This window comes from Geotrypetes seraphini, chromosome 2, assembly GCF_902459505.1.
Source record: "Geotrypetes seraphini chromosome 2, aGeoSer1.1, whole genome shotgun sequence".
Taxonomy (NCBI): Eukaryota; Metazoa; Chordata; class Amphibia; order Gymnophiona; family Dermophiidae; genus Geotrypetes; species Geotrypetes seraphini.
The window spans coordinates 299,169,359-299,187,437 of NC_047085.1; the positions used below are offsets into that span (position 1 = coordinate 299,169,359).

Genomic DNA, 18,079 nt, shown 5'->3' on the forward strand with positions numbered 1-18,079 from the left:
CCAACAGCAGCACCTCCTCTTTCCTTCCAAACTTTTGGATATTCACAATCAGATCCTTATCAATTTGCTGCAATTGAGTCGGAGATCTGTAGACTATACCCATGTAGATAGAAGTTCCATCTTCTCGTTCAGAGCAATCCATATTGCTTCTTCCTCTCCCCAGGTCCCTTGCATTTTGGTCGCTTGGATATCGATCTTTACATAGAGAGCTACTCCTCCACCTTTTTGACCATCTCTGACCTTCCTAAAAAGATTATATCCCGGTATGTTTACATCCCATCCATGGGATTCACTGAACCATGTCTCTGTGATAGCAACAATATCCAGATCTGCCTCTAACATCAGATCATGAACTTTCTTGCTTAGACTGCGAGCATTTGTGGTCATTGCTTTCTAGCTATTTTTCAACGGAAATCTCCTTTTTCATATAGATTTTGTTTTGTTTCACTTTCCTTTGCAATGCTAATGAGTGAGTTGCTGATATTGTTTACGTTGCAATCTTTACTACCATCACATCTTGTCTTTTGCCGGGGGTGGTCTCTATAATTGTCCTTTATACATACACCACCCCACCTTCTAGTTTAAATGCCTAGAAACATATTGTCTAAATTTCTCTGCAAGGTTTCTTTTTCCTGCTGTAGTAATATGTAGCCCATCACTGCAATATAGCTTCTTGTCTTTCCATGTATTTCCCCATCCTCCTATGTACCTAAAGCCTTCTTGATGACACCAAGCTTTGAGCTATCTATTAAAGTCCAGGCTTTGAGCCATCTATTAAAGTCCTCTGTGTTTTTTACTCTTTGCTCTTCTTTTCCATGTGCTGGCAGTATTTCAAAAAAAGCTACAGTCTTTACAAAAGGTTTCAAGCCCTCACCAAGCTCCCGAAAAGCTTTCTGCGCTGCATGTGTGGAGTTGTTGGCCAGGTCATTTGTTCCCAGATGGATAAAAACATTTTCCATTTTTTTTACCCATCTTTTCATTTCCAACACCAAACATATCTGTTTTCTTCAACAATCATCCCCATCTAATGAGTTACTCACATGTATACTCAGCCAGCATATAGTTTCCCTCCCAAATGACCACCAGGGCAACCCTAGTCCAGCTGCTCCACATAAATAAAATACCCCTTTTTTTTTTTTTCTTTTCCCTTGCAATTCTCTCATACTTTTGCCAGACTCTCTGTAAGCTTTTCCCCTTTTTATTCAGCTTCTCCTGCTATTTCTTCCTTTAACATTGGGGCTGGAGTCCCAGGTAAGCTTTTTATTTTTATTTATTTATTTATAAAGTTTTAACATCACAGGCGCATGACCAAACGCTCCCTGAAGAACCACACAATAATAGCATCAGAGAGAAAAAGGAAAACAAAATGCTGTCCACAACAGATCACAGTTCTAATTTATTAACCAGTTCAACTTGCACTGGGGGTACATTGGTAGCCTCCTAGGCTTACCTTTGCTTTGGTTTTTGGAACTGAATAAACCCCAGTTCATTTTCAAACGACTTCTTTCTTCCAAGAAGAAAGCAAAAAAAATCCAACCCACTTTCAAACATGCTTTCACATCCCGAAATTTAGCTGCCACTTTTATCTTAGTCTCTGCAGCTTTCTGGCTCTAATGTCCAGGAGCCCCCTTTGGGCCCCCGGCTCTGACTCCTTTCCTTTCTTTTCTAAGGCTTGTCAACACAGCCATTCTTCAGTTTAAGGCTTTTCAGGAAGTTTTACCACCTGACTCCCTGAGCTATCTATTCCCCCACCAGTAGCGTAGTAATGGGGGGCAGAGAGGCAGTCTGCCCCGGGCGCCATCCTGATGGGAGTGCTGTCATCTGTCCTCCTCTCCACCCCACCCACCCCTGGCGTGGGTATTGTTTGTTTGCCAAAATGGAGCAAAAACTCTACATGAAAAGTTGCCAATATACAAAAGAAGTCTGGTAAGAGTCCAAATAAAAATCCATTAAGATGCAGGCATGATGCGAACCTGTGTTTCAGCAATGATCACCTTCATCAGGAGTCAAAGAGTCTGAGAAATTTATCACGCAATGAGAAATCTGAGAAGATGACAAGATTCACAAGACATATCTATCTGCACCACATTTTGAATCATTGGTTTTATGCTGAGTTTGCTTCCTGATAGAAAAAAACAATAGTAAGAGTCCAAATAATCTATTTGGAATATTGTGTCAGTGACCTTAGTTCATCTTCATCTTTTTTATCCTCTGGAGTCCTTGCTTTCTGATTGCACCAGAAGACCATTGGTCCACCCCTACTCTTTTTGTAAACTGTTTGTTCATAACAGAAAGATAAAGCTGGCATTAAATTCTATCAGACCCTACTGAAGAAGAATGAATGAACTAACCATTCTTCACCTCCTCTGACCTGGCATTCAAGTTCTAGCATTGTGCTTGCCTTAAAGTCTTCTGTGTACTTCTCTGTAATGGAGCCAAATAACTAATAATCACATTAATATTCTTTTTATTATCTATATCTGCACAGCATCATCTTCTGTGTGAAACATTTCCATTCATCATGCAGCCTGAAAATTATATGCAGATGTTTCGATAACTGCATACTTCCACTTATATTAGCTTTCTGCATCAACCCCTAAGTCAAGAAATGGAAAACATTCTAGTCACAGTGAAATGGATTACCCACATCCAGGTCTTGTGACATATTGAATCAATACTGTACTTCGATATTAAATTATACAACTGCAGAACACAGGGTGGCAGTATGACACAGAATAAAAATTAAGTGTAAAACAAGGGTTAGCAATGCAATTTGCATAAAAGTTCCAGTGATGCAAGAACTTAAATATACCTCTTTGAGGTATAGTTTGTTTTCCTAGTATCCTCTGAGAGCTAAAAGAAAATCTTACATACCATGAAGATCATCAGACCCCCCCCCATCTCCTGATCCTCTCATCCTTTTTACCCTTCTTGATGAGGGGACTTTGACCATAGAGGCCTTCCTCCTAACTCTGTCACTCTGAAAGGAAAGTCCTAACCAGAATACCCGCTTTTCTCCCCAGAATCTCTACTTGTTCTTAAAAAAAAGAATGTCCCTACCAGCCAGAGAAAATCATCTTCCCATTGCATCTCTCCTTCCTCCCCTGGGTGGGCCCTCTCACCTACACATTCTGAAAGTTATAATATCTATATCACAAGGAAGAATAGTCTCTTTGTTGTTGTTGCTAGTTCTGCCATTCAGAATGGGTCTATTGGTGAAATTTTTATTTTACAATTACTTATGCTTATTTATTTGTGTTTTATATTCTTAGTTGTTTGTATTCTATTCTATTTATGTTTTTGTAACCCACCAGGGGTTGGAGTTTTCCCTTAATTTAACAGGATGTAAATCAATGTCATATAAATAGAGATCATTTAGTATAATTTTGACTGGCAGAGCTAATGAAGAAGGAGGAGGGATTATGCTGCTCTCTTATGATGTGGAGATCATCATCTTTGAAAGAGATATGAAAGACATAGCCAAGGTGAGGCAAAATGACTGGAAGGTAGCTTCCAATGGTTTGCAAGGATTTGGGGGGAGGGCTTTGTAAAGAAAGAAGGGACTCCAGGGGGTGGTCTCATAATTGGACAGAGGAAGGTTCTAGAGGACTTTGGGGAATGAAGAGGGGTCCATGGGGCATGGCTTCCTGCTGGGGGGGAGGGTCTCTGGATGGGCTTGGTAAAGATTCTGGGAGAAGGGCTTCCTCATTGGAGGTTAGGGAGAAAGGGAAGCATATTTCAAGGAAGCGGGGCTTCCTGTTCAAAGGTGGAGGGAGGAATAATGCTGGGATGGGGCTTTCTCCTAGGTGGAGATGGAGTTGCAATTGTATGGTTCAGTGGTTAGAGCTACAGCCTCAGCACCCTGGGGTTGTAGGTTCAAATCCCGCACTGTTTCTTGTGACCCTGGGCAAGTCACTTAACCCCCCAATGCCCAAGGTGCATTAGATAGTGTGAACCCACCGGTACAGATAGGGAAAAATGCTTGAGTGCCTGCGAGAACTGGTGGCGGCCATTCAGAGAGCAGCACGGGGCCAAGCAGGAAGAGCTCGGTCCTGTCGGGTGTGCTGTTGGCCACGAAAAGGGAATGGGGCTGGAGAGGCTCAGCACTGGGCATGGCGCGGAAAGATCGCTCCTGCCCCGTACACTGCTGGACCACCAGGGATTAAAAATGGTGCAAAAGGTAAGCATGCGCTGGGGTGGGGGGGGGTTAAAATAAAAGTTAGTTGCCCGGGATTTATAGAGGTACTGGGGGCGGGGAAGAGAGAGTGTGAGTATGGTGTCGGCTCCTCCACCAAGATGGTGCCTGGGGATATCTGCCCCCCCCCCTTACTATGCCACTGGTACATACTAACTCTGTTAATGCACCTTAGTAAAAGGAACCCATAGTAAATGTAGCCAATGTCCTGCACTGTTCATTCAGTCTGCTCAACAAGTTGAATCTGGCACTCTATATGCTCTGCTTCTTCATGATTAAACACTGGTATATTTAATTTCTGCCTTTCCCTGCCAATTTGGGGGCAGTATATGTTCCCTGTGAGAAAAATAGGCAATTAGACAAGACCACATGTGCACAGGGATATTATTTTGAAATCCTGGTATGTTCTTTACTCTGCATACATTGTGGCCCCATTTTATCAAACTGTATTAGGGTTTTTTTCATCTCTGGTTGCTGCAGCAAAAGCTTCAACGCTCATAGAAATTCTATGAGCGTCTGAGCTTTTACTGCAGTGGCTGGCAATAAAAAATCCCAACGCAGATTAATAAAAAGCTCTAGGCCTGTATGATATTGACTGGTCAGTGGATTTTTAAAGGGGACCCTTTAAAATTTTTCTTAGAGGCCCAGTAACTAGTGCTGCCAGATTCGAATCGGTTCACCGATTCACTTCAGGTGAATCGATTTAAAATAAAAAAAACCCGGCCTCCCTATTCAGTAACTGACCCCTCGCCTTGCCCCCTAAAGCAGGAGTGGCAGTGCTGCCTCCTGCTGGCCAGCCGCTGCCGTACCTGCTTTAGAGGGTGAGAGGGGAGGGTCAGTCGGGAAGTGCTGGTGTCTGGATTCCCCTCCTGGCCTCCCGCTGGTGTCCGGCTTGCCCCCTGGCCGCCCACGCATCCATTTACCTAATATCAGCAGCCTGCAGAGAAGATCGTTGGTGCTAGCGATCTTTGCAAGCTGCCATAGGTCTTCAGAGCTGTTTCCTCTGCTGTGGTCCCGCCCCTCCTCTGATGTCATAGAAACATAGAAGATGACGGCAGAAAAGGGCTACAGCCCATCAAGTCTGCCCACTCTGCTTACCCACCCCCTGTCTATGCCCTAATGACCCAATTTCCTTATCTTGACCCTCGTAGGGATCCCACATGGGTATCCCATTTATTCTTAAAGTCTGGCACGCTGTCTGCCTCGATCACCTGCACTGGAAGCTTGTTCCAATGATCAACCACTCTCTCTGTGAAGAAATACTTTCTGGTGTCGCCATGAAATTTTCCGCCCCTGAGTTTGAGCGGGTGCCCTCTTGTGGCCGAGGGTCCCTTGAGAAAGAAAATATCATCTTCCACTTCGACACGTCCCGTGAGGTACTTAAATGTTTCGATCATGTCTCCCCTCTCCCTACGTTCCTCAAGAGTGTAGAGCTGCAATTTGTTCAGTCTCTCTTCGTACAAGAGACCCTTGAGCCCCGAGATCATCCTGGTGGCCGTCCGTTGAACCGATTCAATTCTGCGCACATCTTTACTGTAATGTGGCCTCCAGAATTGTACACAGTACTCCAGATGAGGTCTCACCATGGCCCTGTACAACGGCATTATGACTTCAGGCTTTCGGCTGACGAAACTTCTATTGATACAACCCAATATCTGCCTTGCCTTAGATGAAGCCTTCTCCACTTGATTGGCAGTTTTCATGTCTGCACTGATGATTACTCCTAAATCTCGTTCTGCTGAAGTCCTAGTTAAAGTTTCTCCGTTCAAGAAGTACGTCCTGCATGGATTTCCGCTTCCGAGGTGCATGACCTTACATTTCTTAGCATTGAAGCCTAGCTGCCAGGTTGAGGACCAACTTTCCAATGTAAGCAGGTCCTGCGCCATATAATTCTGTAAACTGTATTCACTTACTATATTACATAGTTTGGCGTCATCGGCGAATAGTGTTATTTTACCTTGAAGCCCTTGAGTCAGATCCCCTATGAATATGTTGAAAAGGAGTGGACCCAGGACCGAGCCCTGCGGCACTCCACTGGTCACCTCCGATGTTTTAGAGAGGGTACCATTAACCACCACCCTCTGAAGTCTGCCACTCAGCCAATCATTGACCCATGCAGTTAGTGTCTCTCCTAACCCCATCGATTCCATCTTGCTTAGCAGCCTGCGGTGTGGGACACTGTCAAAAGCTTTACTGAAGTCCAGGTACACGACGTCCAAAGACTCTCCCAAGTCCAATTTTCTTGTTACCCAGTCAGAGGCAGGTACTGAAGGGAATAGACTTAGTAGATAAGGACAGGTTGTTCACCCTCTCCAAGGTAGGGAGAACGAGAGGGCACTCTCTAAAATTGAAAGGGGATAGATTCCGTACAAATTTAAGGAAGTTCTTTTTCACCCAGAGAGTGGTAGAAAACTGGAACGTTCTTCCGGAGACAGTCATAGGGGAAAACACCCTCCAGTGATTCAAGACAAAGTTAGACAAGTTCCTGCTGAACCAGAACGTACGCAGGTAGGGTTAGTCTCAGGGTGCTGGTCTTTGACCAGATGGCCGCTGCGTGAGCAGACTGCTGGGCACGATGGACCACTGGTCTGACCCAGCAGCGGCAATTCTTATGTTCTTATGAGCTAGGATTTAACAGAGAGAGGAAAAATCTTTTTTGTTTGTTTATTTTGTTTACACCACAGCGCCAGTGTGGTTAGGAGAAGGCAAAGGGGTTGAAGAGGCTATAAAGGGTGAATTCATAAAATAAACCCACCAGGATGTTTGGGGAAAAAAAAAAACCCACCTAATTGGGAAGGAAAATCAAATCAAAAAATTGATTTCAATAGGCTGAATCAAATTTTTTTTCCTGAATCGGGCTGCACTACCAGTAACCAGGGATCTGCAAGCCACCTATAGTCTAAAACTTGCCATCATAAAGGGTAGGGTTACCAGATGTCCTGGAAAACTTGGACATGTCCAGACTTTCCAAAACCCAGCGAGCTCTGGCTGCATCTGGAGGCCCTCTGAACATGCATGATTGATGTCACACACATCTGCACATACTCCAGGTGCTCCAAGCACGGCTGGAGCTTGTCCAGAAGGAGAGAGGAGGTGGGGGCTGTAGGCAGAACTGGCTGGGGCAGAACAGGGCAGTGTCATGTGTTCGGGGTTTCCTGGAGAAAAATATGGTAACCCTAATAAAGGGCAAAGTACAAAATCTTTTTTTAAAGCCCTTTGGAGGTTCAATCTTATTTTCATTTAATTTAAAATTATCAGTTTACTTCTGATTTTATTTTACAAGCAGCATTTCAAAATAACTTGCTTGGCTGCACTGTTATATAGAGAGTAAATGAGAAGAGGTTATCTTAGAGTATTTTTTTGAAGGATTGTTGAAACACTCTAAGTGAAGATTTAAAGCCATTCGCTGATAATATTGAACTGTTATATAGAGGGGCATTTTTGAAATGATGTCCAAATCCAAGTTTGAATGTTTTGCGAAACACACACAAAAATCCAGTAGTGAACATGACCATTTTAAAACAGAAAACTATATTTTTTTGTTTTGGACATGGTTATGTTTCAGATATGCTTGTCTTCAGTGTGTCTATCTTTCTGAACCATCTTCAAAAAAGACCATGTCCAAAAGAAAAACTCAGAAAACAAGACATGAGCTGTAGCGGGGCCAGCATTTTCAGTAAACTGGCCATTCAGTCTTCACAGCAGTGAAGTTAGGTGGCACTACAGTGAACTTCACATAAAAAGGCCCACTCTAACAGCTTTAAATCATATGATGAGCCCTCTAAAACCCACCCACAGCTTACCGGACCCAACTGTACACTACAGCAGTAGCCTTTATGTCTGCAAGTGTCACCTATATGAAGGTACCGTGGGATTTGGTTGGGCTTTGGGAGGCGCACATATTCTACCATGTGTAATAGAGTGGGATATGGCTTGAGTGAGTTCCCCATCTCTATAGTTGACTATACCACCCACTAGGCTATTCCAAGAACCGGCTTACTGCTCTACTATGACTGGCCATAACATACATACAAGCAGGTATGTACTGTTTCATTCACATTGGGGGGAGGGGAGGTGGAGGTTCTTGCCTTTATCCATCCATTAGTCATCTGGTCAGTCTGGGTACCTTTTTGGCACTTATTCATTATTAAAATAGGTATAGCCCCAAATACCCAAATTGTGCCCTGGATGTTTTCTAAAAATGTTCGATTATTGCAGAAAAACATCCAAATCGGAAGCCCATCCTAGTCAAACCATGTCTCCAATGTGCCCCCTTCAGATTTAGATGCACTGCAGACAACCACCATAGAGATCCTATCTACAAAATAACCCCCTCTTTTATAAAGGTGCGCTAAGCTTTTTAGCAGGCGCTAAACACACGCTAACGTGTGCATGTTATCCTACGGACGTGTTAGCAGTTAGTGCACATGTTGATTTAGCGTGCGCTAAATATGTGCTAAAATGCTTAGCGTGCCTTTGTAAAAGAGGGCCAAAGTTTTTATAGTAGCTATTTGGAAGGGTTTTATAAGAAAAACATCCTCCTCCTACTTTTTGGGTGCTTTTCATTTTTGAAAATTAGCTCCATACTGTCACACAAACGCGAGCCAAGCTAAAATTTTGAGAAGCATCAAAATTTCCTTTTCATCTTCAAGGCAGAGTGATGTGATATGAGTATTTTGAATGAATTTCATGCCTAAACTGTAGAACAAGAAAAGTAGAAATGTGAAAAAGCCTCACAAATTAGCTTGAAAATCAGTGTTCCAGGCATTGTTGACATTTGTGTTTCTGAAAACCTGAAGAATCTGAAACCACAAGAATTCTTTACACAATTTCTGGAATGAGCATTCCTTACTTTAATTCAGGCTTTTCAATGAATCCACTCCGATCCTGATCCAGAATGTGGAACGCTTGCTTTACATCCTCTGGACTCTTCTTCTTCAGGCCTACCATATGAAAGAACTTCTTGTGGCAAAAGGACTCGGGGGCTGGCATAAAGAAAGAGAAAAATTTCAGATCAATTTTTTTTTTTTTATCAAGACCTAATGTTATATACTTCTAAGTGTTTTGGTCTATATGGTAGTGTGTGGTGTTATTTTGTCATAGTGTCTGTGTGCAGGGTAAGTTTATTTATTTTTTAAATATTTATATACCACTTGTAGCCTAAATAGTTTACATTCAGGAACTCAAGCATTTTTCACGATCTGTCCTAATAGTCTCACACTCTACCTAATAATGTACCTGGGGTAATGGGGGATTAAGTGAATTACCAGGGTCACAAAGAGCAGTATTGGAGTTGAACCCACAACCACAGGGTATAGAGGCTATGGGGCTCATAATAATAATTTAAAAAAAACAACAGTCTAAAAAGTGGCCTAAACAGGTACTTGGATGATCAAAAAGCCTGATCGTCCAAGTACCCATAATCAAAGCTGGTTTTAGACGTATCTAAAACCAGCTTAGACCTTTCCCCTGCCTCTAAACGCACAGAGAGAAAAGAGGCGTTTGTAGAGGGGAAAGGGCGGGCGGTGAGCGGGAGGTGGGCCGGCCACACATAGGCGTACAGAAGGTATAAACAAACGTTTTGACAGGTTGCCTAGCCGGCACTTATATGTTTTGACTTAGACCAGTGTTTTTCAACCTTTTTTGGGCAAAGGCACACTTGTTTCATGAAAAATATCACGAGGCACACCACCATTAGAAAATGTTAAAAAATTTAACTCTGTGCCTATATTGACTATATATAAAGTAATTCTCTTGAATAGGAATCAAATAAACACAAAGAAAGTATTTTATAATTACTTTATTATGAAATATTAAGTAAACAGAATAGTGAAAAATTATAAAATACTTTATTCAGTGCGAAACCTGGGCCTGTTTGGCTGAACACAAAGCTGATATTCTGGCTGGAATCGAAGAAAGACACACACGTAACTCTTCGTCAACAGCTCTCAGTCTCTCTCTGTATTTGGTTTTTATAGCATACAAAAATAGACAAATATACCCTCCATCCTTTTTATTAAACCACAATAGCAGTTTTTAGCGCAGGGAGCTGCGCTGAATGCCCAGCGCTGCTCTTGACGCTCATAGGCTCCCTGCGCTAAAAACCACTATTGCAGTTTAGTAAAAGGTGACCATATTGTAAAATATAGACAGCAGATATAAATTCAGAACTGTGCATAGTAAGTGAAGGGAAGTTTTCATCTCTGGGAATTTACCCAGTTAACTATTAAGTTATTTGGGCAAATTCCTTTGAAAACTGTGGTAATACTGCCTCCACTTTGCTAAATTTAAAATAAAATCATTTTTCCTACCTTGTCTGGTGATTTCTAGTTGCACTTTCTTCTTCTGACTGTGCATCCAATCTTTCTTCTCTTCTATCAGCCTGTATGCTTTCTCTCCTCCACACCTCATTCCCTCCCCCAACTTTTTCTTCCACTCTCCCTGACCTTTCTTTCTTTTTTTCTGTTTCTCTTCTTTCCTTCTGTTTCCCTGCCTGCCTCCTTTCTTTCTTTCTCCCTGCCGTTCCCCAAGCCACTGCCGCTGCCATCGGGGAACAGGACCCACCAATGGATAACAGGCCCCAAAGCCGACGCCGACGCATGCTCTCCCTGACGTCAATTCTGCAATCGGAGAGGAAGTTCCGCCCAGCCAGGCAGCGATTGGCTGGCCCAAACTTCCTCTCCGACTGCAGAATTGACGTCGTGGAGAAGAAGACTTATCGGCTCGATAGATTAGATCGCCAAGACAAAGTGAGTCCTGGGTGATCGACTCACTTTGCCTTGGCGAGCTACTGGCGCCCCTGCCTCGGGCCCCCTGTCAGCTCCGGGCCCCTGAATGCAGGACTGGTAGTACTGCCCTGATGGCGGCCCTGCGGCACACCAGGCAACATCTCGCGGCACACTAGTGTGCCGCGGAACAGCGGTTGAAAAACACTGACTTAGACCATGGAGGGGCCTAAGGCTACTGGGCCGATTCCAGTTGGCCCAGGTGCCTCAAGCCCCACCTGTGGGTGAGATTTGAGCCGCCTGGGACAATCAGGCACTAAGTCCAGCCATTCAACGGATGGCTGGCCTGCCAGATGGACGGGCTTGGCACCCGTCCGTCCAGCCAACGATTTAAAGGTAGGAGGGGGGGATTGAGAGGTCGGCGGGGGAGGGGGTGCGTCAAGGGCAGGAAGGCCTAGGATCCCTTCTGCCCGTATTTTAGTGGGGGTGGTGGGTAGGATGTGTCGCCGGGCCAGGAGGGCTTGGGCTCCCTCCTGGCCCCATCGTAATCGGAGGGGAAGGGAAGGGGGTTGGGGAATTCCCAGGGCAAGAAGGCTTGGGCTCCCTCTTGCCCCGATCTTTGGGGGTTTGAGCAGTCGCTGGGGAAAGTGGGCTTGGGCTCCCTCTTGCCCCGATTTTAGTCGGGGGTTCGGGGTGCCACAGGGCAGGAGGGCTTGGGCTCCCTCCTGCCCTGATCGTTGTGGGGGGGTGGATTCTGAAACCGGTGTTCTTTTTGACAGACACCGGTTACAGAATCTAGCTTTTAGGCGAAGGACTGGCTCCTCCGCCTAAAAGCCCTTGTTTTGGACGTTGGGACTTAGGCTTTTTTTAGGTTGATTATATGGTGTAAGATTATTCGTAGTGGTGGTCTGGGCATTTAAACAGCTAAAGGCAGGCCATTATTTTTTTTAAAAAACCTCCTTTTGGATTTTTTTTTGATAATGGACATTTTCCCTGCTTCTATTTTCAACGTTTAAGGCCTTAGGCCAAAAGGGGACTTAGACTTTTTTTTTATGCCCCTCCACAGCTTTAAGCACTGCAACACACACTTAGACTGTGAAGATATATAGGCATATACATTGTGTCTGAAATACTTTGGACCAGATCTTAATGAGAGCCCTGATGAAGAGCAATCTGATAGCTGAAAACATGATTGTGTTGGCGCGTCTGTAAGCTTGATTATGGTGTTCCTGTGAGCTGATCAGGAAGACACTGTGATTATGATCTGCGTTGTTTAAGATACATATTTGCATTCACTTGATTTGGACACTAGTAAATGTGGAATTAAGTTGACAATCAGATATTTTTTTAATATGATATTTACATATTCAGAATACAGTATCTTTCACTCATCATAATTGCAGGGCTTGGTTACAATACCTACTTAAAATGGGGCAAAGTGCTTATTTTATAGCTGCTCTGAATATGCATGTTATTAAAATGCAATTTCTGCTGGATTAAAAGCTGCTGTTTGCAAATTCCTGCTAAGTTCTACAGTATGTACTTTGCATTTTTTCTCCATTTATATGCCAAGTAGTAGGATACCCAAGGGTGTACCACATTGACCTTCACATAAATGGTCCCAGTTACACATTCCACCATAACCCCCTTACATTGTATGGGGAGCCTTCCAAAACTCACCCTAAACCAACTATACACAACTGTCTACCATCCCAATAGCCCTTATGCCTGCAGGTGTCACTGGTATGTCAGTACAGTAGGTTTTGGTGGGCTCACAGTTTCCACCATAAGTGTACAAGTTGGGGTGGCATTTGGGCCTGGATCCCCTTCTCTGGATTCCACAGAACTGACCACCAGGCTACTCCAGATACTTGTTTGTTGCTGTAATAGGACTGGCCATTACATCTGCTGCTTCAGACAGATATGTACTATTTAATTCAGATCTTTGGAGTGGTGGTAGGGGACCAATGACTACTGGGAGAGTTGGGGGGGGTTTATGTCATGTCTATCACTGGAGGGATGAAATCTGGCCAGTATAAAGACCTTTTTGGCCCTTATTCATTCTTAAACCAGGTCTAGCTCTAAACGTCTAAATGGTGCCCTGGACATTTTGTGACCTTTTCAATTATTGCTAGAAAACATAAGAGTCCTGAAAACACGCCATTTTAAAATTTACTGCAGACGAATAGCTTAGGAAAATGTCTAGGAAGTAGATTTGAAAATGGCAGTTTGGACGTTCTGGCGATTAACATATCCAAATTCCACTTTGTCATTTTTTGAACAGTTTTCTGTTTTGAAAATAGTTCCATTATCTCATAACTCTGCCCCAGCTCTATCCAATACTTTTACATGTATTGCATTAATAGTACATGCTTCTTTATGTGGATAGCCCTGGCTGACTTTATAAGTGCATAATATCCTGCTTTATATCCAAAAGAGGCTTATAAAATTGCCTTCTGTTGTACAAGCATCTGTCTATTTTATCTTTTGACATATGATTGAACAATAATGGATCACAATTTTTACTAAATAAATAAAACAAATACAGTACTAATGTATCATACTTCCTATTTTCATGCAATGTTCAAAAAATGCTGTGCTGCACTCAAGTTATATGCAATGCTGCCATTCCAGTGCTGGATGTGCTAAGACATAAAACAATAATTGGCAACTTAAGAATAGCCATAATGGGTTAGATCAATGATTCATTTAGTCCAATGTCCTGTCTCCACAGTGGCTAATCCAGGTCACATGTACCTGGCAGAAACCCAGATAGAAGTTCCATGCTTCTGATCCCAAGGCAAGCAGTGGGAATGGCAGACTATGGCTTTTTCTTCCAGGAATTGATCAAGACTTTTTTTTAAACCCATCTTCTGCTACCACATCAATTGATAATGAGTTCCAGAGTTTATTATTTGAGTGAAAAAATAGTCCCTTCTATTTGTTTTAAAGGTATTTCCATGTAATTTCATTGAATGCCCCTAGTCTTTGTAATTTTTAATGGAGTAAAAAATTGATTCACTTTTACACATTCTACATCACTCTGTGTAATCCTTTCATAAAAAGTTTACTTTTTAAGATTATCCGTTGCATCAGCAAATAATCTTCTATAACAAATAATCTAGCAACTCAACATCAGCTTCAATTCTTTTTGACTTATCTTGGTAATTACTGCCTAACAACTATTGGTTTGAATTGAGTTGATCAGAAGTCAAGCCCTCCTAAGCTGATCAAAAAAAGGATAGATCTAGTAAACATCGCAGCAAACAACATTTTTCAGGCTTTGCTGATTTCCATGCTGGAGAAAGAAGAGCTGTTGGTATTATGTCTCTTTTATAAGGCCCTATATCAGTGGTCTCAAGCTTGCAGCCTGCAAGGTACTATTTTGAGGCCCTCGGTATTTTTAGCATAATCGCAAAAGTAAAATAAAACAATTTCTTGATCATATGTCTCTCTAGCTATAAATAACAATATTATTATTAAGACTTAGCCAAAAGGAAAGATTTATAAACTATAAAGAGTTTTACCTCATGCAAAATTGTCATTTCTTTAATAAGACATTAATATTTTTTCTGAGGCCCTCCAAGTACCTACAAATCCAAAATGTGGCCACTACCCTATATGGTTTATTGCCTGATTACCTCACCAATCATTTCTTATTTTCCAGACCTCTCGACCCGTCATTCTTTTCCTTCCCATCAGTTAAAGATTTCTTGCATAAGAGATTCATCAATAAATTCTTATCCTACCAAGCAGCTTCTAAAGATCCAGAATGGAGTCTTCTGGTCCATTCTTCTACATCATACATGCATTTTAGGAATCTCCTGAAAACTCACCTCTTCCCCAAACCTTACGACCTAGTTTTAAATTAACTCTTGTTGACCCAAGACTAGACAACTTTCACTCAACATCTTAACCCAACACAAACCTCAATTTTTCATTTATTGTTTATGTTTGTAAAACTATTCTAATTTGTTAAAAATTACTGTTCCTGATGTTTATTACTACCCTGTACACCGGCTTGACCCAAAAGGCTAATGCTGTATACAAATAAACATTTATGCTATGTTATCTAAATCTCCCCTCAGCCATCATTTTTCCAAACTCAAGAGCCCTAACCTTTTTAGCCTTGCTTCATGAGAGGAGTTCCATCTTTGTCATTTTGGTCACTCATGAATCTTTTCTAATTCTACCATATCTTTTTTGAGATATAGTGACCAGAATTGAATGCAATACTCAAGGTGAGGTCACACCATGGATCAGTACAGAGATGTTATAATGTTCTTATTTACTATATTTTTCTTAATAATAATTCCTAGCATCCTGTTTGTATTTTTGGCTGTTGCCACACACTAGGTGGAAGATTTCCGCATATTGTCTATGATGACATCAAGATCTTTTTCTTGGGTGCTGACACCTAAGGTGAACCTTAGCATCTATGATTTGAATTATTCTTCCCAATGTGTATCACTTTACATTTGTTCACATTAAATTTCATCTGCAATTTAAATGCCAATTCTTCCAATTTCCTATGGTCTTCCTGCAATTTTTCACCTTTGGCATATGTTATAACAATTTTGAATATTTTTGTGTCATCTACAAATTTAATCACCTCTCATTCCAATTTCCACATCATTTATAAATATGTTAAATATCACTGGTCCCAGTACATATCCCTGTGGCACTGCATTATTCACCCTTCTCCATTGAAAAAAAATGATCATTTAACCCTACCCTTTATTTTCAATCCAATAATGAATTCCTAATGCACAACCGAACTGCCTCTTTTCCCATGACTTTTTAATTTTCTCAGCAGTCTCTCATGAGGAACTTTGTCAAAAGCTTTCTGAAAATCTAGACTACACTACATCAACCATGTTTAATCACACCTTCAAAGAAGGAATGCAAATTGGCGAGGTATGATTTCCCATGGCTGAACCCATGCTGACCCATTAAACCATGTTTGGCTACATATTCTGTAATTTTATTCTTTATAATAGTTTCCACTTTCTTGCCCAGCACTGAAGTTAGGCTTACTGGTCTGTAATTTTCCAGATCACCCCAGAACCCTTTATAAAAAAGAATGTTATATTGGCCATCCTCCAATCTTCAGGTACTATGGATGATTTTAATGACAGGCTACAGATCATTAACAGAGCAACAATTTCATTTTTGAGTTCTTTTAGCACCCTGGGGTGCATACCATCCAATTCAGGTGATTTAACATTAAATAGTCAATTTGGTTTAGTACATCTTCCAGGTTCATTGAGATTTTTCAGTTCCTCCACATCACCACTCTTGAAAACAATTTCTATTTCAGATCTCTTACATACTCTTCTATAAAGACTGAAACAAAGAATTTGTTAAGTCTCTCCACTATGGCTTTGTCCTCCCTCAGTGCCCCTTTTTATCGTTGATGAACCGCTGTTCTGTGGAACATCGGGAGATTCAAACAGTGCTGTTTTGCAAATTTTATGCCATGAGGAAATCAGGAGGAGCTGGTGCAACCGAGGAAGAAGCATAGGTTTTAGACTGCCAGCATGGTAACCAACAAGGATTCAAAGGTGCTGCAGAACTGAGTGCCCCTGCTGAAGTCACATAGCCTGGATCCCTGAACCTGATGAAGGATCGCTACCATCAAACTCCTCACTGAAACCTATCAAGGCTATTTCTCTATTGCATATGTCTTCTACCTCAGTAGATTTGCTATTCTGCTGCTGGTGTGAGTAGGGAATAGGAAAAGACTTGTTTTCCTCATATAAACCTGAGGATTAGCTTGTTGGAGGTGGGAAAGAAAGTAATGCTATCAGCTGGAGGGGAGTAGAGAAATGAGATGGGAGACAACAGGACGAAGAGAGAGGGTTGTTACCCCAGTTAAGAGGATAGGAGGGATTTTTTTTTTCACAAGGGTTAATTAGGAATTTTCATCAACCGTGAATAACCCTACCTATACCAATAAATCAATTGTATTGACTTTATTTCAGTATTTCTCAAGCTTTATTCTTTGGGACATACCTGAAGGCTGGTGTTGTAGACATACTCTAGAGTCGCAGAATCTCCCACCAGAGTGCAAAGCAGAACAACTTAGGGGCCAATGCAGGCAGTTACTGTGGGCTATAGTGTGCAGTCCACTTGCTTGTTAATTTCCATTATATGTAAAAAGGATTTCTGTGCAAGTCTTATCAATTGCTACTATTTGGGTTTCTGCCAGGAACTTGTGATCTGGATTGGCCACTGTGGAAACAGGATACTGACCCAGTATGGCTATTCTTATGTTCAGTCTGACCAGTCCAATCCTTAGCTTTATATACCGATTCATCCCTTACAGAAGGGCTCGACTCAGTTAACAAAATTTCCTAAATTCAGCTAGAGAGTAAGATAATTTGTATTCTGCAATTTATGTTGGAACAGAAGAATCAACCACAGATTTTTGAAATCAATAAGTTAACATGTTTTGAAAAATTGTTAATTGAGAGAGTAACCTAATCTCTGAAGAAAGCTCATTCCAAATTTTTGCAGATAAAAAAGCAAAAGATTTGCAAAAATTGGATATAGTTTTGATTCTCTTAACTGATGGATAACCAAGTTTGTATTTCTGAGTATTTCTTGAATGAAAAGGTAAACAGGAATTGAAAGTGACAGGAATTAAAGGGGAATAAAATCCCATATAAAATTTTAAAAATCACACAAGTAAGTCTCCACCAGTTTAGCTATTCTTATGTAATTACCCCTCAGGAATGCAGAGCTGTGCACTGATATCTACTGTGGGGTTATAATGCCATTAACCTAATGACAGGTCTGCGGCTGTGTTAAGAGTCCTTATGGTTTGCATCTGTCCCCCTCAAAATGAAATACCTCTGGTGTCTTCTGTACCTCCTAATCTGACTTGACTCCCCTGTCCCCTCAATACTTAAAACAAAGTGGAACCTTAGTAGTTGAGCAGAGACTAAATCCAGACTGACCCTGCCTGGTGCATCTCAGAGCTGGTAGCCACCATTTTTCAGGTTGACAGCACTAGAGGTTGGGATGAGTGGACATCGCCTCTTGCCTTTTTAAAGATACACCACAGGGGGGCCTGGGGAGGGATGGGAGGGTATACCAGACATCTGGGATGCTTTGTTTTAAGTAAGTTGGGGAAGAGAGGTGGGTCAGGAGGTGA

At 41.9% G+C, this 18,079-nt stretch overlaps 1 protein-coding gene across 1 annotated transcript in view; it reads right to left on the bottom strand.

Moving 5' to 3' along the window:
• The window catches only part of PVALB (parvalbumin), a 73,120-nt gene that overhangs the window by 21,088 nt on the left and 33,953 nt on the right, over positions 1 to 18,079 (bottom strand). Inside the window, exon 3 of the mRNA XM_033929863.1 lies at positions 9,048 to 9,180. Coding sequence (XP_033785754.1) covers positions 9,048 to 9,180 — 133 coding nt within the window. The remainder of the gene's footprint in view (positions 1 to 9,047; positions 9,181 to 18,079) is intronic.